General features: G+C 40.9%; 1 protein-coding gene across 1 annotated transcript; it reads left to right on the forward strand.

Moving 5' to 3' along the window:
* Nucleotides 1–74: 74 nt before the first annotated feature.
* Nucleotides 75–17,107, forward strand: TADA1 (transcriptional adaptor 1). The gene is made up of 8 exons (XM_035010923.1): nt 75–367; nt 5,280–5,371; nt 5,639–5,704; nt 9,885–9,982; nt 11,650–11,859; nt 13,124–13,275; nt 15,261–15,423; nt 15,873–17,107. The coding sequence occupies exons 1-8, from the start codon at nt 294–296 to the stop codon at nt 16,023–16,025; spliced, it is 1,008 nt and encodes a 335-aa protein (XP_034866814.1). The 5' UTR covers nt 75–293; the 3' UTR covers nt 16,026–17,107.
* Nucleotides 17,108–17,995: the final 888 nt, after the last annotated feature.

Raw genomic sequence — 17,995 nt, forward strand, 5'->3', positions numbered from 1 at the left:
TGCAGGCCAGTTTGGCCTCGGGTTTAAGTTGGGCGCGGGAGGGCCCTACGAAACGAATCACGTGACTCGAAGGGGCGGGAGGAGGACGACTGAGAAAACAGCGAATTTGCCTCCTCACTTTCTCTTCAGGAAGGCGGGCGGAGCCGAAAACCAAATAAACGTCTTCTGGGCGACTGGGGGCGGGACAGACCGGAGCCGACCGAGCCTCCAGCGCCGACTCTCGCCGAATTGGTTTTTCGGTTGTTGGTCACTGTGGCAGAGCCGTCTGCGGTCGGGCTGAGACGTGGGGAGCAATGGCGACCTTTGTGAGCGAGCTGGAGGCGGCCAAGAAGAACCTGAGCGAGGCCCTGGGGGACAACGTGAAACAGTAAGAGCTGTTCTGGCGCAGCCTCCAGGTCTCCGCGCCGGTGCTCCCCTGGCTTCGGGCTGCCGACCCGCCCTGGAGACGCCCCTCGCCGCCCCGAGGCCTGTGGTGCCTCGCGTCGCGGGCGGCGGGGCCTCCGGGTTTCTCGGGCCAGAGCCGGGCGTGCAACCCGTTTTCGCCCAGCCGCAGGGGCCGGGCCTCCCTGGCTCCCTCGGGGCTCGGGCGGGCGCCTTCGCCCGGGACTCTGTGCCCGGGGTGGGGCGGGAGAGGCGCATTCCACGCCCAAGGGCCTACTGAACGGTTGCGGGCCCCTGCGCTGAGTTCGGGACGCGTGAGGCCTGCCCCGGGCCGAGTGACCGGGAGCCCGACGCGCCCCGGCTGGAGCGGGCACGGCGCGGGGCGGCCCGCCCCTGGAGGGCTTCTTGGAGGCGGAAGCTTATTGAGGTCGGGGGATGTGTAGACCCTGCGTTGTAGAGCACTGACAGCAATTTCGGAAGGCGGACAGACGCTCCGGTAACGTGCCGAGCACCACTGCGGTTACAGTGATGATCTCAGTAGCGGACGTTATTTGAACACCTTTTAAGCGCTCTAAATGTACTGTCTCATCTAAGCCTCACAGCAGAGATGTGAGGTAGGTACGGTTGTTGCTCCCGTTTGATGGATGTGAAGACTGAGATCCAGAGAGGTTATGCTAGGCCTCTCGTGCCTGAGCCCTGGCACTGAAACCTTACAAGGGGTTCCAAAGGAACCTGCACCCAGCCAGACCTGGGCCAGAGCGGGGGACCGAGTACGCAGGCAGGGCACACGCTGCATGGCGGGATGTACGAACCATGCTCGGCCGAGGCCGAAGCCAAATAATGTATTTCTGAAGTGCGAGGACGGGTTTGGAAGTTTTCAGAACACGAATCGTTATTACAATTTTATTTTTTAAAAATAGAGGAAGCAGATCTTAAATGTTTAAAATTGTAATGCCTGCGTTGTTGCTGCTAGGTGGCTTCTGTGATATTCCACACATTTGCATTACACAGTAGATGGTCACTCAGAAATGTTGCTGAAGGAGCAAGGCATTTGGGGGACACTTTCTTCTTCTCTTTTTTCTTTATAGTCTTTGTTATAACTAGATTGAAGTTACTTGGCTGTCATACATCATTTTGGAATTTTTCCTTTCTGTGAAGTTTTGAGGTGGTGGAGTTGACATTCTGCTTTTTATCCTGGCAAGATATGCAGAATTCCCATGTAAGACTTTTTGAAACACTCATGGCCTAAACAGAATAACTAGAAACAAAATATAATTTTTTTAAAGATTTATTTGTTTATTTGAGAGAGAGAGAGAGAGAGAGAGAGCACGAGCTGGAGGGGGAGAGAGAATGCTAAGCGGACTCCGTGCCTGAACACTGATCCCGATCCTGTCCTGGGGCTCAGTGTCACCCTGAGATCATGACCTGAGCCGAAATCAAGAGTCTAACACTTAACCAACTATGCCACCCAGGCGCCCCAAACAAAATATAATTCTTAAAGATTATTTTAATATCGTGAACGTTAAACTTCTACAGACACTAGCATTAAAATCCCAATCTATTTTTTTGGCATCATTATTTAATTTTTCTGAACATTTATTGACTCCCAAAGATAAAGTATTCTACCTAAAATTACATTTTAATATTCATGTTTACTGTCAATTTCTTTGCTTAATTAATTGAAAATTAATTATTTTAATAGGTAAAATTAACAGTTTTCACAATTCATTAAATACTATACTTTGTTACTTTTGTAACACTGCTAAAATTTACATTTTTAAGCACAGTTGACTTTTTACTGTTATGTCTAGGATGCTTAAAGTATTTGAAAGTATTTCCATACTCTAATAAATTTGCAAGACCTGGCTGTGTGTGATTTACTGATTAGATGTGATGGTGACTTCTGTGATCCCACACATATCACACAGGGTTGCCAGAAATTTGAAGTTAGTATTTTCTATTTGGTCTTTAAAGGCCAATGCTGGTTATCAGATGTTGGTCAAATATAGGTGCTAAGGCTGAATTTGGTGCATCTGTAGCGTGAATCTCCACTAACAATGCAATCAAAATATGCTTCGGTGCCAGGAATAGTTAATGGCACAGTGTTGTTCTGTATTTTTCCATTCTCTCACTGTCTTTTCCCTCCTGCTCCTTAAAAAGTGTCTCTTGGTAGAACACTCTATAATGTTGCTATATAGTATTTTCTCATATTTCTTCCATGAGTAGTTTGCTTTGGTTTATATAACTTGGCTATTCAAACATGGTCCTTGGTGGTAGGTAGAACAGAGTGAGTGTATAAGGAATCCAGAGAAGAGTTGTTTTCTATTTATCTAGTGGTCCAAGTGCCTTTATGTCAGGTTGCATGCCCACATCAGCTTCTAGAAGGACATGCCTTTGCCAATTTACTCACTTTGTGTGATACCCAGGAGAGTGTCCTGTTTAGAGAGGTGTTGGATTTTTTGGTGACTTGATCATGTTATTTAGTTTTCTCTACGTATCTTCAGTGCTTCCTAGTCTGACCCACTTACATTTCTCTTCCATCATCCTCACCTTCATAGAGGTTGACTAATTTTTTCCCCAACTGTTGAGGAAAACAGTTATTTGTTCATAGCTATACAGCAAGGTAACACAGAGACTGGGATTGGGGAGCAGGTCTTCCAAATCTTGGAAGGGATGCTCGCTATTTGGGCTAGAAAGTTTGCCATTGGAGAAGATAGGTAGTATCATGTTGGTAGAGCTTCCTGATAGAGCCTTGTTTTACTTACAAGTTCACACTCAAAATACAAATACATTTGCATCTTTCTTGTAAAATAGTGACACGGGGCTTTTAAGTAACGAAATTTGTCTCCTGTTACTATCTTTTGTTGGATAGAATGGGCTTGGAAAAGACTTGTTTTTTCTGTGGAGCTTTAATTTCATTTCATAATTGTTCCTGTCTTTAAAAAAAAAAGCATTTAAGTGTCCATTGTTGGGAAGTTATTGACTAACGAGTGTAGGAGTATCAGGTGAAAAGTCGTGCCAAACTCTAAAACTAAACATATTTTGCTGTTGAGTGAAATGGGTCTTGGGCAACTTTGACTCCCTTAAAGCTTATAGTTTTCTCCTGGAAAAAAAGAATGCATGTGAACCCAAAGCTTTGCATGAGGTTACATGCATACATGGCCGGTTAGATACAGAGACACATACTAAATGACTTGAAGCTAATCTGTGTTCAGGAGAAGCCCTGCCATGGGTGTAATAAGGCAGTGAGAGCATTAAACCATCTTTTTTTTTTCTTTTCTGTCAGGAACTCGAGCATCAGAAAGTAGCTAAGTGTGAATTGAAAGTGATTGTAAGACATGGACTGAGTAATTTTTTTTTTTTTTTAAAGATTTTATTTATTTATTTATTTGAGAGAGAGAAACAGCATGAGAGGGGATAGGGTCAGAGGGAGAAGCAGGCTCCCCGCTGAGCCGGGAGCCCAATGTGGGACTCGATCCCAGGACCCCGGGATCATGACCTGAGCCGAAGGCAGTCGCTTAACCAACTGAGCCACCCAGGCGCCCTGGACTGAGTAATTTTTAATTCTGTTTCATGAGCAGGGAGCAGCTTCCTTAAACACAGAATCAAAGGCTGTGGATGTGAAAAGTCGTATTTTACTCCTATTTCTAATATTAAGGTATAAAGGGTCAAATCTTTTTTTTTTTTTTTCCTGCTAGTTAACTGGTACCTTTTATGATTAGTGGTTGGTTTTCACTTTAAAAACCACTAAGTTTCTCATATCCACAGGTATTTTCTTTGTGGTGAGGTGTTTTAGGTACTCAATACTTCAGCCAGTTAGATTAAAACTTGAGTTCATTTGAAAGGAAGGAGGTTACCAGGATCAGTATTAATGACCACTTCCAAACCCATAAAACACATACACCTTTTAAAATATAATTTTTTCTTATTGGGGGATGATTGACATATAACATTATATTAGTTTCAGGTGTATAACAAATATTCTAAATATATTGCAAAATGATCATCACAGTAAGGAGTTAAAACCGTCATGATACAGACTATGACATTTTTTTCTTATGAACTTTTAAGATCTCTCAGCAACTTCCAAATATACAATAGAGTATTATTAACTATAGTTAATAATTAGAAAATTAGTGTATTTGAAATTAATATTTAAAAGTTAATACTTTTAATAATAATACTTTTAAAATATAAATCTTAAATGTAGGATTCTGGAGGGTAGGTCTTTTAGAAAGTTAACAGAGAGGAAGGAAAGGTACAGCTGTGGCTTTTGACTGATTCATGAGCCCAATTATGGGCCTACCTGTCAGTCCCTTTTGGGAAAAACTTTTCTTCCTTCTCCTTCTGTTGGTATTCTGATTCCTAGGCGTATTGGTTTTCAAGGCTCCCATAACAAAATACCACAGATGGGGTGGCTTAAACAACAGAAATTTGTTTTCTCATCGTTCTGGAGGCTGAAGTCTGACATCAAGGTGTCATCAGGGTTGTTTTTTTCTGAGACCTCTCCCTTTAGCAGGTAGATAGCCACTGTCGTGTGTGTGTGTGTGTGTGTGTGTCCTAATCTCTGGCCACTGTCTGGTGTGTGTGTGTGTGTATGTGTGTGTGTCCGTCCTAATCTCTTCTTACAAGGATACCCATCACATGGGCCTAGGGCCCATCCTGAAGACGCCATTTTAATTTAATTACCTCTTTAAAGGCTTTGTCTCCAAATACAGTCACTTCCTGGGTGCTGGGGGGACTAGGGCTTCAACATATGAATTTGGGGGGAGGAGCACAACTCAGCTCATTATTCAGTAGGGAATGAAAAATTTCCTTCCCTGGGTTTCGGAGCAGGTAAGGTGAATTTGGGAAAGAAGCAGACCCCTTGGTTCTTAATACTGCCTCTGCCTTTGCAGATACTGGGCTAACTTAAAGTTGTGGTTCAAGCAGAAGATCAGCAAAGAAGAGTTTGACCTTGAAGCTCATAGACTTCTCACACAGGATAATGGTAAAATAATTATCTGGGGAGTTATTTTACTGTTCTGAAGTTTTCCCAGATTTGAATAAATGGCAAATAAGTAATTGCAATACATTTTGTAGTCTTCTCACTTAAAAAAATAAAATTGGGTTTTTAGTGGTGTGTAAGATTATTTTAATAATATGGATGTTTAAAGTGTAAAGAATGGCAGGATAGGGGATAATCCAAAGTTAAATAATGGTTTCCTTATGTTTTAAATATTTTGTATTTGATTTGTGACAATCTTCCCTTTTTCAGTCCATTCTCACAACGATTTCCTCCTGGCTATTCTTACGCGTTGTCAGATTTTGGTGTCTACACCAGGTAAGGGAGTGGAAATATTTCCAGGGATGTCAGTTAGCAAAGCCATGGAGCACTGGGCTTTAGCTTCCTTTAACAGACACATCTGTTGTTTGCAAATGAAATGGTCTTTGAACTGCTCAGAAGAAAACATTGATTATGTAGGTACAGATTGTTTTATAGAACCTTTGTGCAGGTGATTTCCCTGCGCTTATATTGACTTTTGGTCTTTACTGTCCACTCAGCTTGATTTTCAGTTACTTAAATGAAAGACGAGTGAGGAAGAGGGTGGGCGGTCAGGATGGAGAAGCTGAGGGCAGCCAGTGTTAGGAGAGAGTTTCCACAATAGAGAGAAGGTGACGTAGGATTCGGTGGAGGGGCAACCACATGGTGAAAACCTGACTTTCACTTGTATTCTCAAGTAAGGTAGTAGCACCTGGAAGGTTAGAGCTGCAGCTTTTGGGGGAGGTAGGTAGAAGCTAATTCTGCCACTTCACCCTGGATAGGTATAGAGAGAAACAGTGACTGCTTTGCCCCTAATTTTTTGGAGCTTAAGTGGTGCAAGTCACTTCTTTCAACCATCTTATTTTAATCAAGTAGTCAAAAATAAAGAATTAAATACATTAAAAATTTGCCTTACAATTAAACTTGTCCTGAGCTCTTGTTAAAAACTTGGTTTTATAGGTACCTCCTGCTGTAGATTAAGTTGAATATTTTTGTTTTTAAAGGACCCATGGTGATTGTGACGGTCATCTTTATGTAGAAGTGACTACTAGTACTTTCTGTTGTTTCTCTCTGCTAAGCTCTACTGTGTGATAAAGAATTCAGACACAATCTCCTCAAGTCCAAGTCCTGCACACTCCAAGAAGTTGTCGTTGGTGTAGAGTGGTAAACAGTGAGCATTTGTTTATGGAGAGTGGGGTTAGTAGGGGCTGCTTCCCTTACCCCACACTGCCCCTTGCTGGACATTGTTACATGTGTCAGATTTCTGATGTTGTGTTTTCTTTAGATAGAGGTGGACTTCAGCTAGTGAGATCAGAAAGATGGTCCACTCCTTTGTGTAAAATGTAATTTGATCAGGAAAGCCAACATTGTGAGAACTAGACCTTGCTTTTTACGTAGGTATATTCTAAAGGGGCATATGTGCAAAAGGTGAGTGGTATGATTGGGAGTAAAAACCCTGGTTGATGGGAGTCAAGAGACTTAGGTTCAAGTTTAGGTTTTGCCGCTAGCTTAGGTGGTATAGTTAATTATTGGGTGTTCTTAGCTTTCACATTTATAAAATACAGTAACATTTGCCCTATAGATAGATATAAAAAAGCGGACGAAAGAACATGTGAAAAAGTGCCCTTGAAATTAAAAAGTGCCGAACAAATACGAAGTGGTGTTAGTAAATGTTAAGTGGCTGACTCTAACTAAATAAAGCCTTTGATATTCAGGAATGTTTGTTAGTGGTGATTTTAAAATAAATGATGAAGCATGTGGAATTTGAGAGGTTATTTCTCTGTCCGACACCCAGAATATATTTCCTCAAAATGAAATTAATAGTTGCTGGCGACAAAGAGATGATTTCTATTAAAAGTGAAATAGAGAAATAGTTCTTGGTATGTATAATACTTAGGGATGGGTTTTCTGTTGTTCTAAGCTAGGCAGCAAGGATGATTTTAATAATATTGACCGAGTGACCGCAGTGCCAACAGACACTGTGCGCTCTTTTTAAACTTCGCAACAACTCTTTCGGGTAAGGGTTAGCCTCTTTTTTTATGGACTAGGAAACAAACTTCAGAGAAGACAAAAAGAAATGAAAGCAAAACTTAACTGACACCTTATCCAGCCAGTAAGTGGAAGTGTTGGATTCCCACTGAAATCTGCCTGCCGCTGGAAAACTGTCCTTGTTGTCAGTCAGTCCTTCCTCACTGTGCTGGGCCTCCTCGCTTGGAATGTGAACACCTAACAGCCAGGCCATCCAGCACAAGTCGGTTTCTCTGGGAACCTTCTGTGATTGGCTGTCCTCATCAGTGAGACATTTGACGAGGTGGGGAGGAGGAACTTGACTTCCCAAGCACTTCTCCCCCCGCCCCTTCTAACTCCTGTCTAGTTTACATGCAGTGTTACATTAGTGTCCGGTGTACAATATAGTGATTCAACACTTCTGTACAGTACTCAGGTGCTCATCATGATAAGTGTCCAAACAGCCCTTTTTTTTAACTGACAAACTTGGAGTGTTTTTTTTAAAGCTTTAAAAACTCATTCTTCAAAAAACATCAAGATGGAAATAATGTCATTGCTTAGATGATGAGTGGTGTTTTTTTTTTTTTTTTCTGTCTTATAAAAGTTTTGGGGGTAATTTTTTCAAGTGTCCTGTAATGAGCTTGGATTACTTTGATTTTTTTTTTTTTCTTTAAACTATATATACATACACTTAGGGTTAGAAAGAAATGATACAGAAGGTCTGATAATGAGAAGTTTCTTCCCACTCCTAGACTTGTTCTCAAAGACAACTACTTTGTTTCTTGTTCTTCTGGTAGGACTTTGATAGCTCCTCACTGGAGCTTAAATCTCTTTCTGGATTTACTGATTTTAGACATCTGTCTTAATGCTTTGTGTTTGTGAGATTTCCTCAACTCTTTCTGTCCAGTGCATTCTTTTTTAATTAATATTTTATTTATTTTATTTTTTATTTTATTTATTTTTATTTAATTTAATTTATTTATTTATTTGAAGGAGAGAGAGAGTACAAGCAGGGGGAGCAGCAGAAGGAGAGGGAAAGGGAGAAGCAGACTCCCTGCTGAGCAGGGAGCCTGATGTGGGACTCAGTCCCAGGACCCTGGGATCATGACCTGAGCTGAAGGCAGACGCTTAACCGACTGAGCCACCGAGCCCCGCCCCCCGCCAATGCATTCTTTAATTCAGCAATTTTTATAATACTTCTTTTTGTTTTATGGATATACATCTTTTCAAACTTCTCTGAAGATACCAGTTAGAAATTATTTGAGGTCCTTTTTGTTGCCTGAATTCTTTAATCTGGGACCTCTATTTTCTGTTTGTTTAGCTTGGTCTTTCTGATCATGTTACAGATTATCGTCAAATGTCTGCTGATCATGTTTAAGAATGAAGCATACAATGCCTGGGGATTTTGTTTTAGAGTGAGCTGACAGGAGGCCAGCTAAACTGGTGTCTCTCAAATGCCAGCACGCAGAGAGTTGTGCTCTAGGGTGCCAACATCCCTACCAACTACCTTAGTAAATCCCAGAAATTTTGTTCAGTTTAACTAGAGGAGAGTCTTCATTCTCTTGCTCCCTCTCCCCCTCCCCCCTGCTACTATAAATACTGCACTATGTATGGACATGAGCAGGGCTAGCTTCGGGGCCTATGAACTGCCCATGAACTCAGAAGGACCCCATACTTGGCTTAGTGCTCTACTGTGGTTGTTTTAAAATTGTAAATATTTGAACAAAAGACCCTGCATTTTTATTTTGTACTGAGCCCACTGCTAGTGGTGAGGGAAGGGGTTTGTGTAGATGATTTTTAGTATAGCCCTTCCATTAATCTTGTTTTTAGCTTTACTGATCCCTCCCTGGTTTCCACTGTACTTACCTTCTCCAAATCCAGATTTTTTGTGGGTTTCTGCCACACAGGTTGACTGGTTTCTGCATTTCCCAACCTTACCTAGCCTAGGTTCTGCTGGGCTACGGCTTCCATGTGTCTGCTTGTAATTCAGCACCTTTTTAGCTCATTGTTGAAATTTGTTGAGATCTCATCTTGTTTCACTCATCTTCCTTTTTGTCACCATTGTGGATATGTGCTGTTTACTTTCCACTATTATCATTTTTAGTGGGGTCTTGGAAGAGAGAGGAGATAAATTCATGTGCTCTGTTTGCCATTTTGAACTAGAAAATTCTGTCCTTTTTTGATACTACTGCTACTCATAAGCAAACAAAGCACCCAATAAACATTAATTAAAATATGGAAAACAAATTTGTCTTTATAAAGGAATAATTTTGGTAACAGCTGAAAAAAATGTGATTTGAGAGGATTCATACTTTTGTTTAGAAAGTAGAAAGAGAAGATCTGAATTTAAGCATTTATTATGTATTTTCATTACTTGAGCATTCCATACTTTTTTAGCCCAAAATGAAACCAAACTTGGCAGTTGACAACTGTCATTATTTTCTCTTATGGTTATGATTTTTCTCTCTCACAGAGGGTGCTGGATCTTTGCCCTGGACGGGGGGTTCTGCAGCTAAACCTGGAAAACCAAAGGGGAAGAAAAAGCTTTCTTCTGTTCGTCAGAAATTTGATGTAGGTTGTTACTCAATAGATCTTGATAACAACTGATTTAAATGCTGGTGTGATGAAACTGGCTTTAGTTTTTAAATAAATCTTAAAATACTGGTAGTAGAGTTGAAAAAAAGGGCATGATTCAAGGAGGAAAAATGTTACTGTATTTGAAGTTGATGAGAGTTTCAAAGACTGTGAGTCCCAAGTGTCTGAATTTTTATAATTCTAGTTTGTTATTACATAAATATTAATATGTTTTCCTTAGTACCTAATGATTTTTTAGTGATTCAAAAAGTATGCCTGTATTCTTTCTTCTCTTAAATATTTTTCTGGAATGAATAATGTTTCTTACATTGAAGACTTCTGTTCCGTGGCTCCGGCATGCCTGGAGGCCTCCGGTAGGATCCTGGTGATGCCCAGCTAGGCCCTGAGCCTTTGGGCATCAGCAGAGAAGTCATGAAGGTGTTTGGCTATAAAATTTGTAAACATTTTAGAATAACTTGCTTTTTTGTTTGTATTTGGGGAAGGAAGTTTCTCAAAAGTATTCCTTTTATAGATTTGACTGGGTGTTGATAGGTTTATTGATTAACATCAACAAACATGTTTCTACCTTTGCTCTGTGCTTTCTATCAATCATATTCAATCTGGAGGGCATCAGTATCTCCAGAGAGGCATACCTTGGTTTAAAAAGGGATGTTTGCTATAAAATACAGTTTTATACTTGGAAAATGGAAAAACAGCCAGTGTTTCTTTTGTAATACAAACTTCAAACAGGGACAGGTCATGTTCGCTACCAACAGCACATCTCCCACTGATGAAGGAGAATACAGATGGGCTATCTGAATCTACCCGAGGAAGGCAGAAGCTTTATGGGTGGGAAAAGATTGAGAAACACTGGTTTATTTTATTTTTTTTAAGATTGATTTATTTATTTTAGAGAGAGAGAGTGAGCACACGCGCGCTCCTGCAAGCAGCGGGGGGGGCAGAGGGAGAGAGAATCTCAAGCGAATTCCCTGCTGAGCGCAGAGCCCTACTTGGGGCTCAATCTCATGACTCTGAGATCATGACCTGAACCGAAATCAGGAGTCAGACAGGCACTTAACCAACTGAGCCACCCGGGCGCCCTGAGAAAAACTATTTTAAATAATGAGAATGACTGTGTCTTAATGAGATTGTGTGTTGAGGATTTTAAGTAGAAGATGATATAAAGTAGTTACAGAGTCTGGTGTTCTCTTGGAATACCTGTTATTAGATCTGTCATGTTGGTTGGCTAGACTTTTTAGAGCATAATTGGAGTATTACTATATATTTCTACTTTCAGAACTTGCTTACTTACGAGTATACTTAAAATGCTCTGACTTGTTTGAAAATAGTTTTATATCTTCTCCTTTCCCCTAATTGTAATTTTTAGCACAGAGCCATATATTCTGTGATTACCAAGGTATTAATTGAATAGAATAAACTGTGCATACTACCATTATTCCCCTTAATTCATGTCTTCATTATTACTATGTAATGGGTGTGAATCTGTGATTATTTGTGCATGAGTTACTTTTTTTTTTAACCCCTGTGGTATGGCTTTGGTGGCCTTAATTTCTGGGATCTCAAGTCCAATAAATTGGTTACTTTTGTTTGTCTTACTACTTGCCACTGTGATGAATAATTTTGAAAAGTTTTCTTACCCATAGCATAGATTCCAGCCTCAAAATCCCCTCTCGGGAGCCCAGCAGTTTGTGGCAAAGGATCCCCAAGATGATGATGACTTGAAACTTTGTTCCCACACAATGATGCTTCCCACTCGGGGTCAGCTTGAAGGGAGGATGATAGTGACTGCTTACGAGCACGGGTTGGACAACGTCACCGAGGAGGCGGTCTCAGCGGTTGTCTATGCGGTGGAGGTTGGTTTGCTGGTGGCAGAAACAATCTTACAGGTTGGATGTAACGAGCTTGTGTGTGTTGTTGAAAGTTGGGACTGCAAGAAAAGAACCAAAATGTCGCCATCTCAGAATTGTTATCCTGAAATTATTTTCTTTTGAGGAGAGAAACACCTCATGGTCCAGGCGGTTGCCTTCAGTGAACAGACTAAGCTCTTCAGAGAGGTTAATTATGGCATAACACTTCTGCTTAACTTGGTGTTTAACAGGGGAACAGTTTTTAAGGGGGAAAAAAAAAAGATTGAGAATCCTAAAGATTAAAATCACTGATGTTTGCTGTGGCACGGCATTTAAGCATTTAAAGAGCATTAGATTTCGTGCCTAAACAGTGGGATTCTTGCCTCAGCACACTGTTTGATCCATTCACTTTATTCATTTAGTTATTTGACAGAATATATTGGGTTCTATAGTGTACAGGTATGCCAGGTGGTACTGGGTAATTCCCAATACTTGGGGCCTCCAATTCCTCACATATACCTCGAAGATCATAATAGCTATAGATCATGAAGTTGTAAACATTGGATGAATTCTGTGTGGAAATGACAGAGTATATCATTAAGTCCTCATCATATGAGATGATCTTACTGGTATAGTTTAAAACTCCCCTGTTACTACTAGTGGACTGGGACCAGCTCTGTCTCTTTATTTTCACAGACATTTTCCATTCCTCTCTTATGTACTTGGCTCTCATAAGAGGTATTAAATACCTAATTTTTTGCTTATTTCCTGTATATCTGCTGTATATGTGGCTTTTGAGAGAGCCAACGTTCTTTTCATGCAAGGATTTTAGTAGATTGGGCATTATAACCAATAAATCTTAGATCTTGAAACTTTTTTCCTATTTTAAACCAGATTTCAAGGTAGTTTGCCTCCTTTTAAAAATTTCATGTATTTATTTTTGTACTTCTCTTTAAAGCTATCTGAAAATTCTGTTTTGAGAGAGGAGCCAATTTAGAGATATAAATAACTTTTTAAATAAATTTCATGTAGAGCAAGCCCATATTAACTAGAACTAAAAAATAGCACACCTCCCTCTTTCCTATACCCTCCTACTCTGGTGTGGCTCTGTGGCTCTTTGGTAAACCTTCAGTTGGTTCCATCATATGCTAGCCTGTCGCATATCTCCATCCACTAAATGCTAGTAAACATTTTTTGGTCAATGGAAGTTTTATGATTTGCTTTTAAACAGGAGTTCATGCTATTTTTCTTTTCTTTCTTGTTTTTACAGAATCACCTTAAAGATATATTGACATCAGTTGTGTCAAGAAGGAAAGCTTATCGGTTACGTGATGGTCATTTTAAATATGCCTTTGGTAGTAATGTAACCCCACAGCCATACCTGAAGAATAGTGTAGTAGCTTACAACAACTTAATAGAAAGGTATATGAAGTTTCTTGTGATTTCGCAACCATTCTTTCTAGTTGCTACACTATTATGTGTTAGACCCCTGTTAAATAATTGGTTATTATGTTTCTGTAAAGTCTAAAGTACCTTTGAGAGCAGTGCAGTTTTATTTTCTTAAGTTGCATCCTTGCATGATAACTAGTGAATTATTTGGTGCTGTTTATCCGAAGTGACATTGCAGAGGCTGCCACATGTGGTTTAATGTGAGTGCCCCCCATTTTCTGAGGTGGAATGGAATGGTTCTCTGAGGCGGTGCGTTTTGATGGCTCCTAAGGGGCAGCACCTGCCTGGTGGTAGAAGTGGGCCAGCCCTCAGTCAGAAGCATGGCCTGTGATTGTTGGGTCAACGTTGGGTATCTTGATGGCGGGAGGAGGGGTGGGAGGTGTTTCTCTACGTCCTTACGTGGCTTCTGTAGCTGTAGCTCAAGAGAGTGGCCTGTGCTGAGTGTCATCAGATTGCTCTTGGCAGACCCGGTCTCGGCCCCAGGCTCTGGGATTCCTCTGTCCACCTTCCATGGAGGGCTCCCAGGACTTGTAATGTCCTGAGTCATCACTTTATGAGATGACCTGGATTACCTTTCTTCTCATCCATGTGTTGTCTCTTTTCACCCCTCCACCTTCCTTTCTTCCTTCCCTGCAAATAATTTAGTCCAAATTTTAAGGCTTTGGGAAAGAAAAAGCAATGATGTAATTTTTCTTGTGGTAACTGAAGTGACTGAATTTCTTTGAGTGCCAGTTATCTGGTTGGTTAGGGAGATGACAGGGAGGTACAAGTTCAGAGAGAAAAGTGTAACTGGGAAGGCTGGTGGGAGTGATGAGGGTGCAGAACTAACAGGAAGGGAAGGTAGAAGATGTGGTAGGAAAGCGTGAAGGCTGGGAAAGCCGAGAAGAGAATTGGACATAGCAAAGGTGTTGACGGCACGTGGAGGGGTTGTACCAGGGCCTCCTTCGTGGCCAAAGACCTTTCCGTGGCTCACAAGGCCCAGTTTGAAGAGCACCATCTTAAATTAGGTTCACTACTTATATTTAGGTTGCCAAATGTGAAGATTTCCATTCTCAGTCTCATTCAGGCCTATCTGTGTAGGGGTATTTGTTCTCTTTTGTCATTCTTTTTTAGAAAAAATAAAACCAAAAACGGGGGGGGGGGGCGCTCCTTTTAGTGCCTGAATGCTGGGAGCAATGTCTCTGACCCTGCCTGGCCTCCGGAGCTGCCCTCTCTCCCCCACTGGCCAGTCCTAGGAGGGCTTCTGCCTCGCTGGCAGCTGCTTGTTTCCCCAACAGGGCTGCCTTTGTCTGATGCCCATACCCACGCTCATACCCCGCCTGGGCTTTTATCTGAGGTATCTCCTCACTGTTGTTTTACCTCCTGGAAGTTCTTCAGAATTGTATAGGTCATCTCCTGCAGTGTTAGGACTTAAAAATTATGCCTGACTTCCCTGCTGATACTATATCTGGGTCCTGTTTTGGGAAATTGGCAAGATTTGGATTTTCTCCATCCTCCATTTTTGCCTGTTGCTTATTCTGTGCTCTATCTTCTTTCCTTGCATGTTATTTTTCAATCCTGTTGTCTCCAGTTACATTTTATCTTCCTCTCCCAAGTCAGTTTTTCAATTTCGTTTTCCTTTAATTCAGGTCTATTTTTTTTTTCCCCCAGACTAGAAGCACTTTAAGGGCAGGAGACCATTTTGGCTCAGTATCCTGAGCTTAGTAAATATTTTTAACATTGTAGAGAGAGGAGTGTAAGTGTATGTAGTTGCTGTACATTTTGTTTCTGGCCTGACAGATGGGCTGCCTTTGAAAATTAAAATTACAGGCTACTCATGTATATACTAGCTAAAAAATAATTGGGTTTGTAGTTGGGTTTCTCTTTCATTTTAAGATATTTTTAATAAGATGTATTAAAGCCCATTTCTATTCTAGTTGCTCAGTTGTCTCCTTCCTAGTTCCTGGCTTTGTTTTCAGTCCTCCAGCCTTTTCTGCTCCGTGTGCTGGTCTGAACCCAGCTTCTCACCCGCCCCCGGACGACGCGGAGCAGCAAGCCGCACTCCTGCTGGCCTGCTCGGGGGACACTCTCCCCGCATCGGTGCCTCCAGTCAACATGTACGACCTGTTCGAAGCTTTGCAGGTAACTCTCGGCCCCTTAAGGCTGACCTAGATTTATGGGTAGGTGCAGAGTTTCTTTGAGTTTACAAAGATATTCAGTAGCTTTTCCTCTTCCTGGTTTTGGTTTTCAGTTTTTAGTTTGTCATTAAAACGATTAATACTACCCTCATTTTTCAAATCCAGGGCCCAGGCCTCCTTCCTAACTTACCTGTCCCAGCCCCCATGTCCCCCGTGAAAGAAAGAAAAGGAAAAACATCCTTTTGTTCCCTTACTCCTATTTCAGAAGCTTGTTCTTTCTTTGTTTTCTTGTTATCTAGTTGGAGCTTCATTAGGCTCTGGCTCATAGTTGATAGGTTTGTGCATCTTTTGTGTGAGTGTTTTGTTGATATAACCCTTACTTCTTAATTTTGTATGTTGGAAAAATAAATATACTGACATGTAATTGGACACATGCGAATATTCTAATCACAGGTACACAGGGAAGTCATTCCTACACATACTGTATATGCTCTCAACATTGAAAGGATCATCATGAAACTGTGGCATCCCAACCATGAAGAACTGCAGCAAGACAAAGTCCACCGCCAGCGCCTGGCGGCCAAGGAAGGCCTGTTGCTCTGCTAAATTAGGGTGATTTGAGGGTATGGGACCCTCAGCAAATTCATTGGTTATTGAGAATTGAATGTTTTTTGGGCCCGCATTTCAAGACTGAAGTGTATAGTGTAAATATAAATTTTCCTATGGAAATGTGACACTGAGTACATTTTGTGTTGCTACTGTGAAGCCATTAATAGAAATCTGACTTTGATAATGACCCATATCTCTGTATGTATATATGTGTTCCCAGTTACGGGAGTAAGCACTGATAAAATTCTGTGCCCGGAATAGAGATGTTTTTAGGCATCTGAGGCTTAGTATCCTGTGGTCTGCATGTGAGGTAGATGACCTCCTAGAACAAAGAAGCTGTTATAACTTAGTCTCCATGATCAGCAGGACATCTGTGTGTTCAGTGACAGCATATATTCTGTATCCAGCAAGCCTAAAATTTCTGCCTTTCTTCTAAATAACTGTGCTCTTGCATTTTGGTTAAAATAATCCACACAGTGTTAAAAATCATATACCTCCTTTAGTGACCAGTTTAATTCTTAACAGATAGAGGTATCTCCCCCAAAGTTCATTACAACTCCATAGAGAATAGGACCTGGAAATGCTGTGCTGTTAGACAAAATAAAGTCCTTTCTTTGCATTAAAAACCAAAATAAAAACCCTGGAATGTAATTAATTAACCTTACAAAGTTTTTTTCTCATAACTTAAGTTTCTATTATAGTTAATATGCCCAAAGACTTTGATTGGCAAGTTCATATGTTGATTATTCCTATAGAACATGTTTTAAAAAGCCCATGTAGACATACTGGATTTATACTTAGAAATTCCCCAATTCCTATGCAATATCTGTTTCTCTCCTTTATCAGATGATAAAGTGAAAATAATTTACATTTGGCAGTGTTACTAATAACAAAGTTTGTTTTTTTTAGAGGTGATGCTTTTTACTCAAAAGATAGTATTGGTGGTTATATTAGAATGTACAGATGGGTTGTGTAGGTCTAAGTGGTTTATGTATATATATGTATACATGGCTCAGTATTTGGGTCTGTGTATTTGATTTTGTACTTTAAATGTGACAAATAAACCTTTTGGGAGAAAACTTTCCTTTTGTGTATTTATTAAAGTAAACATATAAGGAATACTGCCTCCTACAGAAGTTTGAAAAGCCCTGCTCTATGAGATCTTAGCAGACTTTTCAGAGGAATGTGCTAGATGAGAAACATTAAAGAACGGGTTCCAACTTAGGTATGTCATTTCTTCCTTTTGTGATGTGTAGACTAAAGAGAAAAATTGAACACCTTAGTTTCAGTTCTTGGCACAAGTCTGAAAAGTCCTTCAGAGTTTTAGATCGTTTTTCAGATTTAGAAGAATTTGGACTGATACCTAGCTGAATGTAGTGGTTTTGTTTTGGGCTATTTGTATATCTGGGGACTTAACGCTAAGTGTGTGTGTGAGATTTCATGGGTTCTTCCATGGAGAGCAGCCGGGAGCCTCAGCCATGTCCTGCTGCCTCTTGCAGTGATAGCTTCCGGGGAGGTCCAGACCCTTGCTGCTCTTTAGCACGTGGCCTACATCTGTACAGTCACCTACTCTGGTGGGACCGCAGGATACCAGAGGACTCCCTTTGCCTCATGTTTTGGGCCTTCATGGAAATCTGCTTTCCATGCCGGTTTTCCTCAAGAATCATTTTGTAAAGTGGAAAGATGGGGCTGAAGGTAGAGGGATAGTTAGGATTTTTCAAGAGAGCCCCTGAAAGATTTGAACACCTCTGTTCCACCAAAGGTTGGCTCCAACTCTGTTGCCAACTGTGAGATCCTGAGTGAAGTCGTGACTGTTTATTACCAAGCATTTAGAAAAATAACTCTCCTCATGAGGAAAAAGCTGTTAGAAACCAGGTAATTTCAGACTCAGAAGAAAGCGGATTTTTCCTGCAGGAGTGTCAGTAATTGTCTTTTAGCTCCAGGTGTTATCACTATGGAAAACCAGG

Source organism: Mirounga leonina, unplaced genomic scaffold, assembly GCF_011800145.1.
Source record: "Mirounga leonina isolate KUSES-001 unplaced genomic scaffold, KU_Mleo_1.0 Mir_154, whole genome shotgun sequence".
NCBI classification, from domain to species: domain Eukaryota; kingdom Metazoa; phylum Chordata; class Mammalia; order Carnivora; family Phocidae; genus Mirounga; species Mirounga leonina.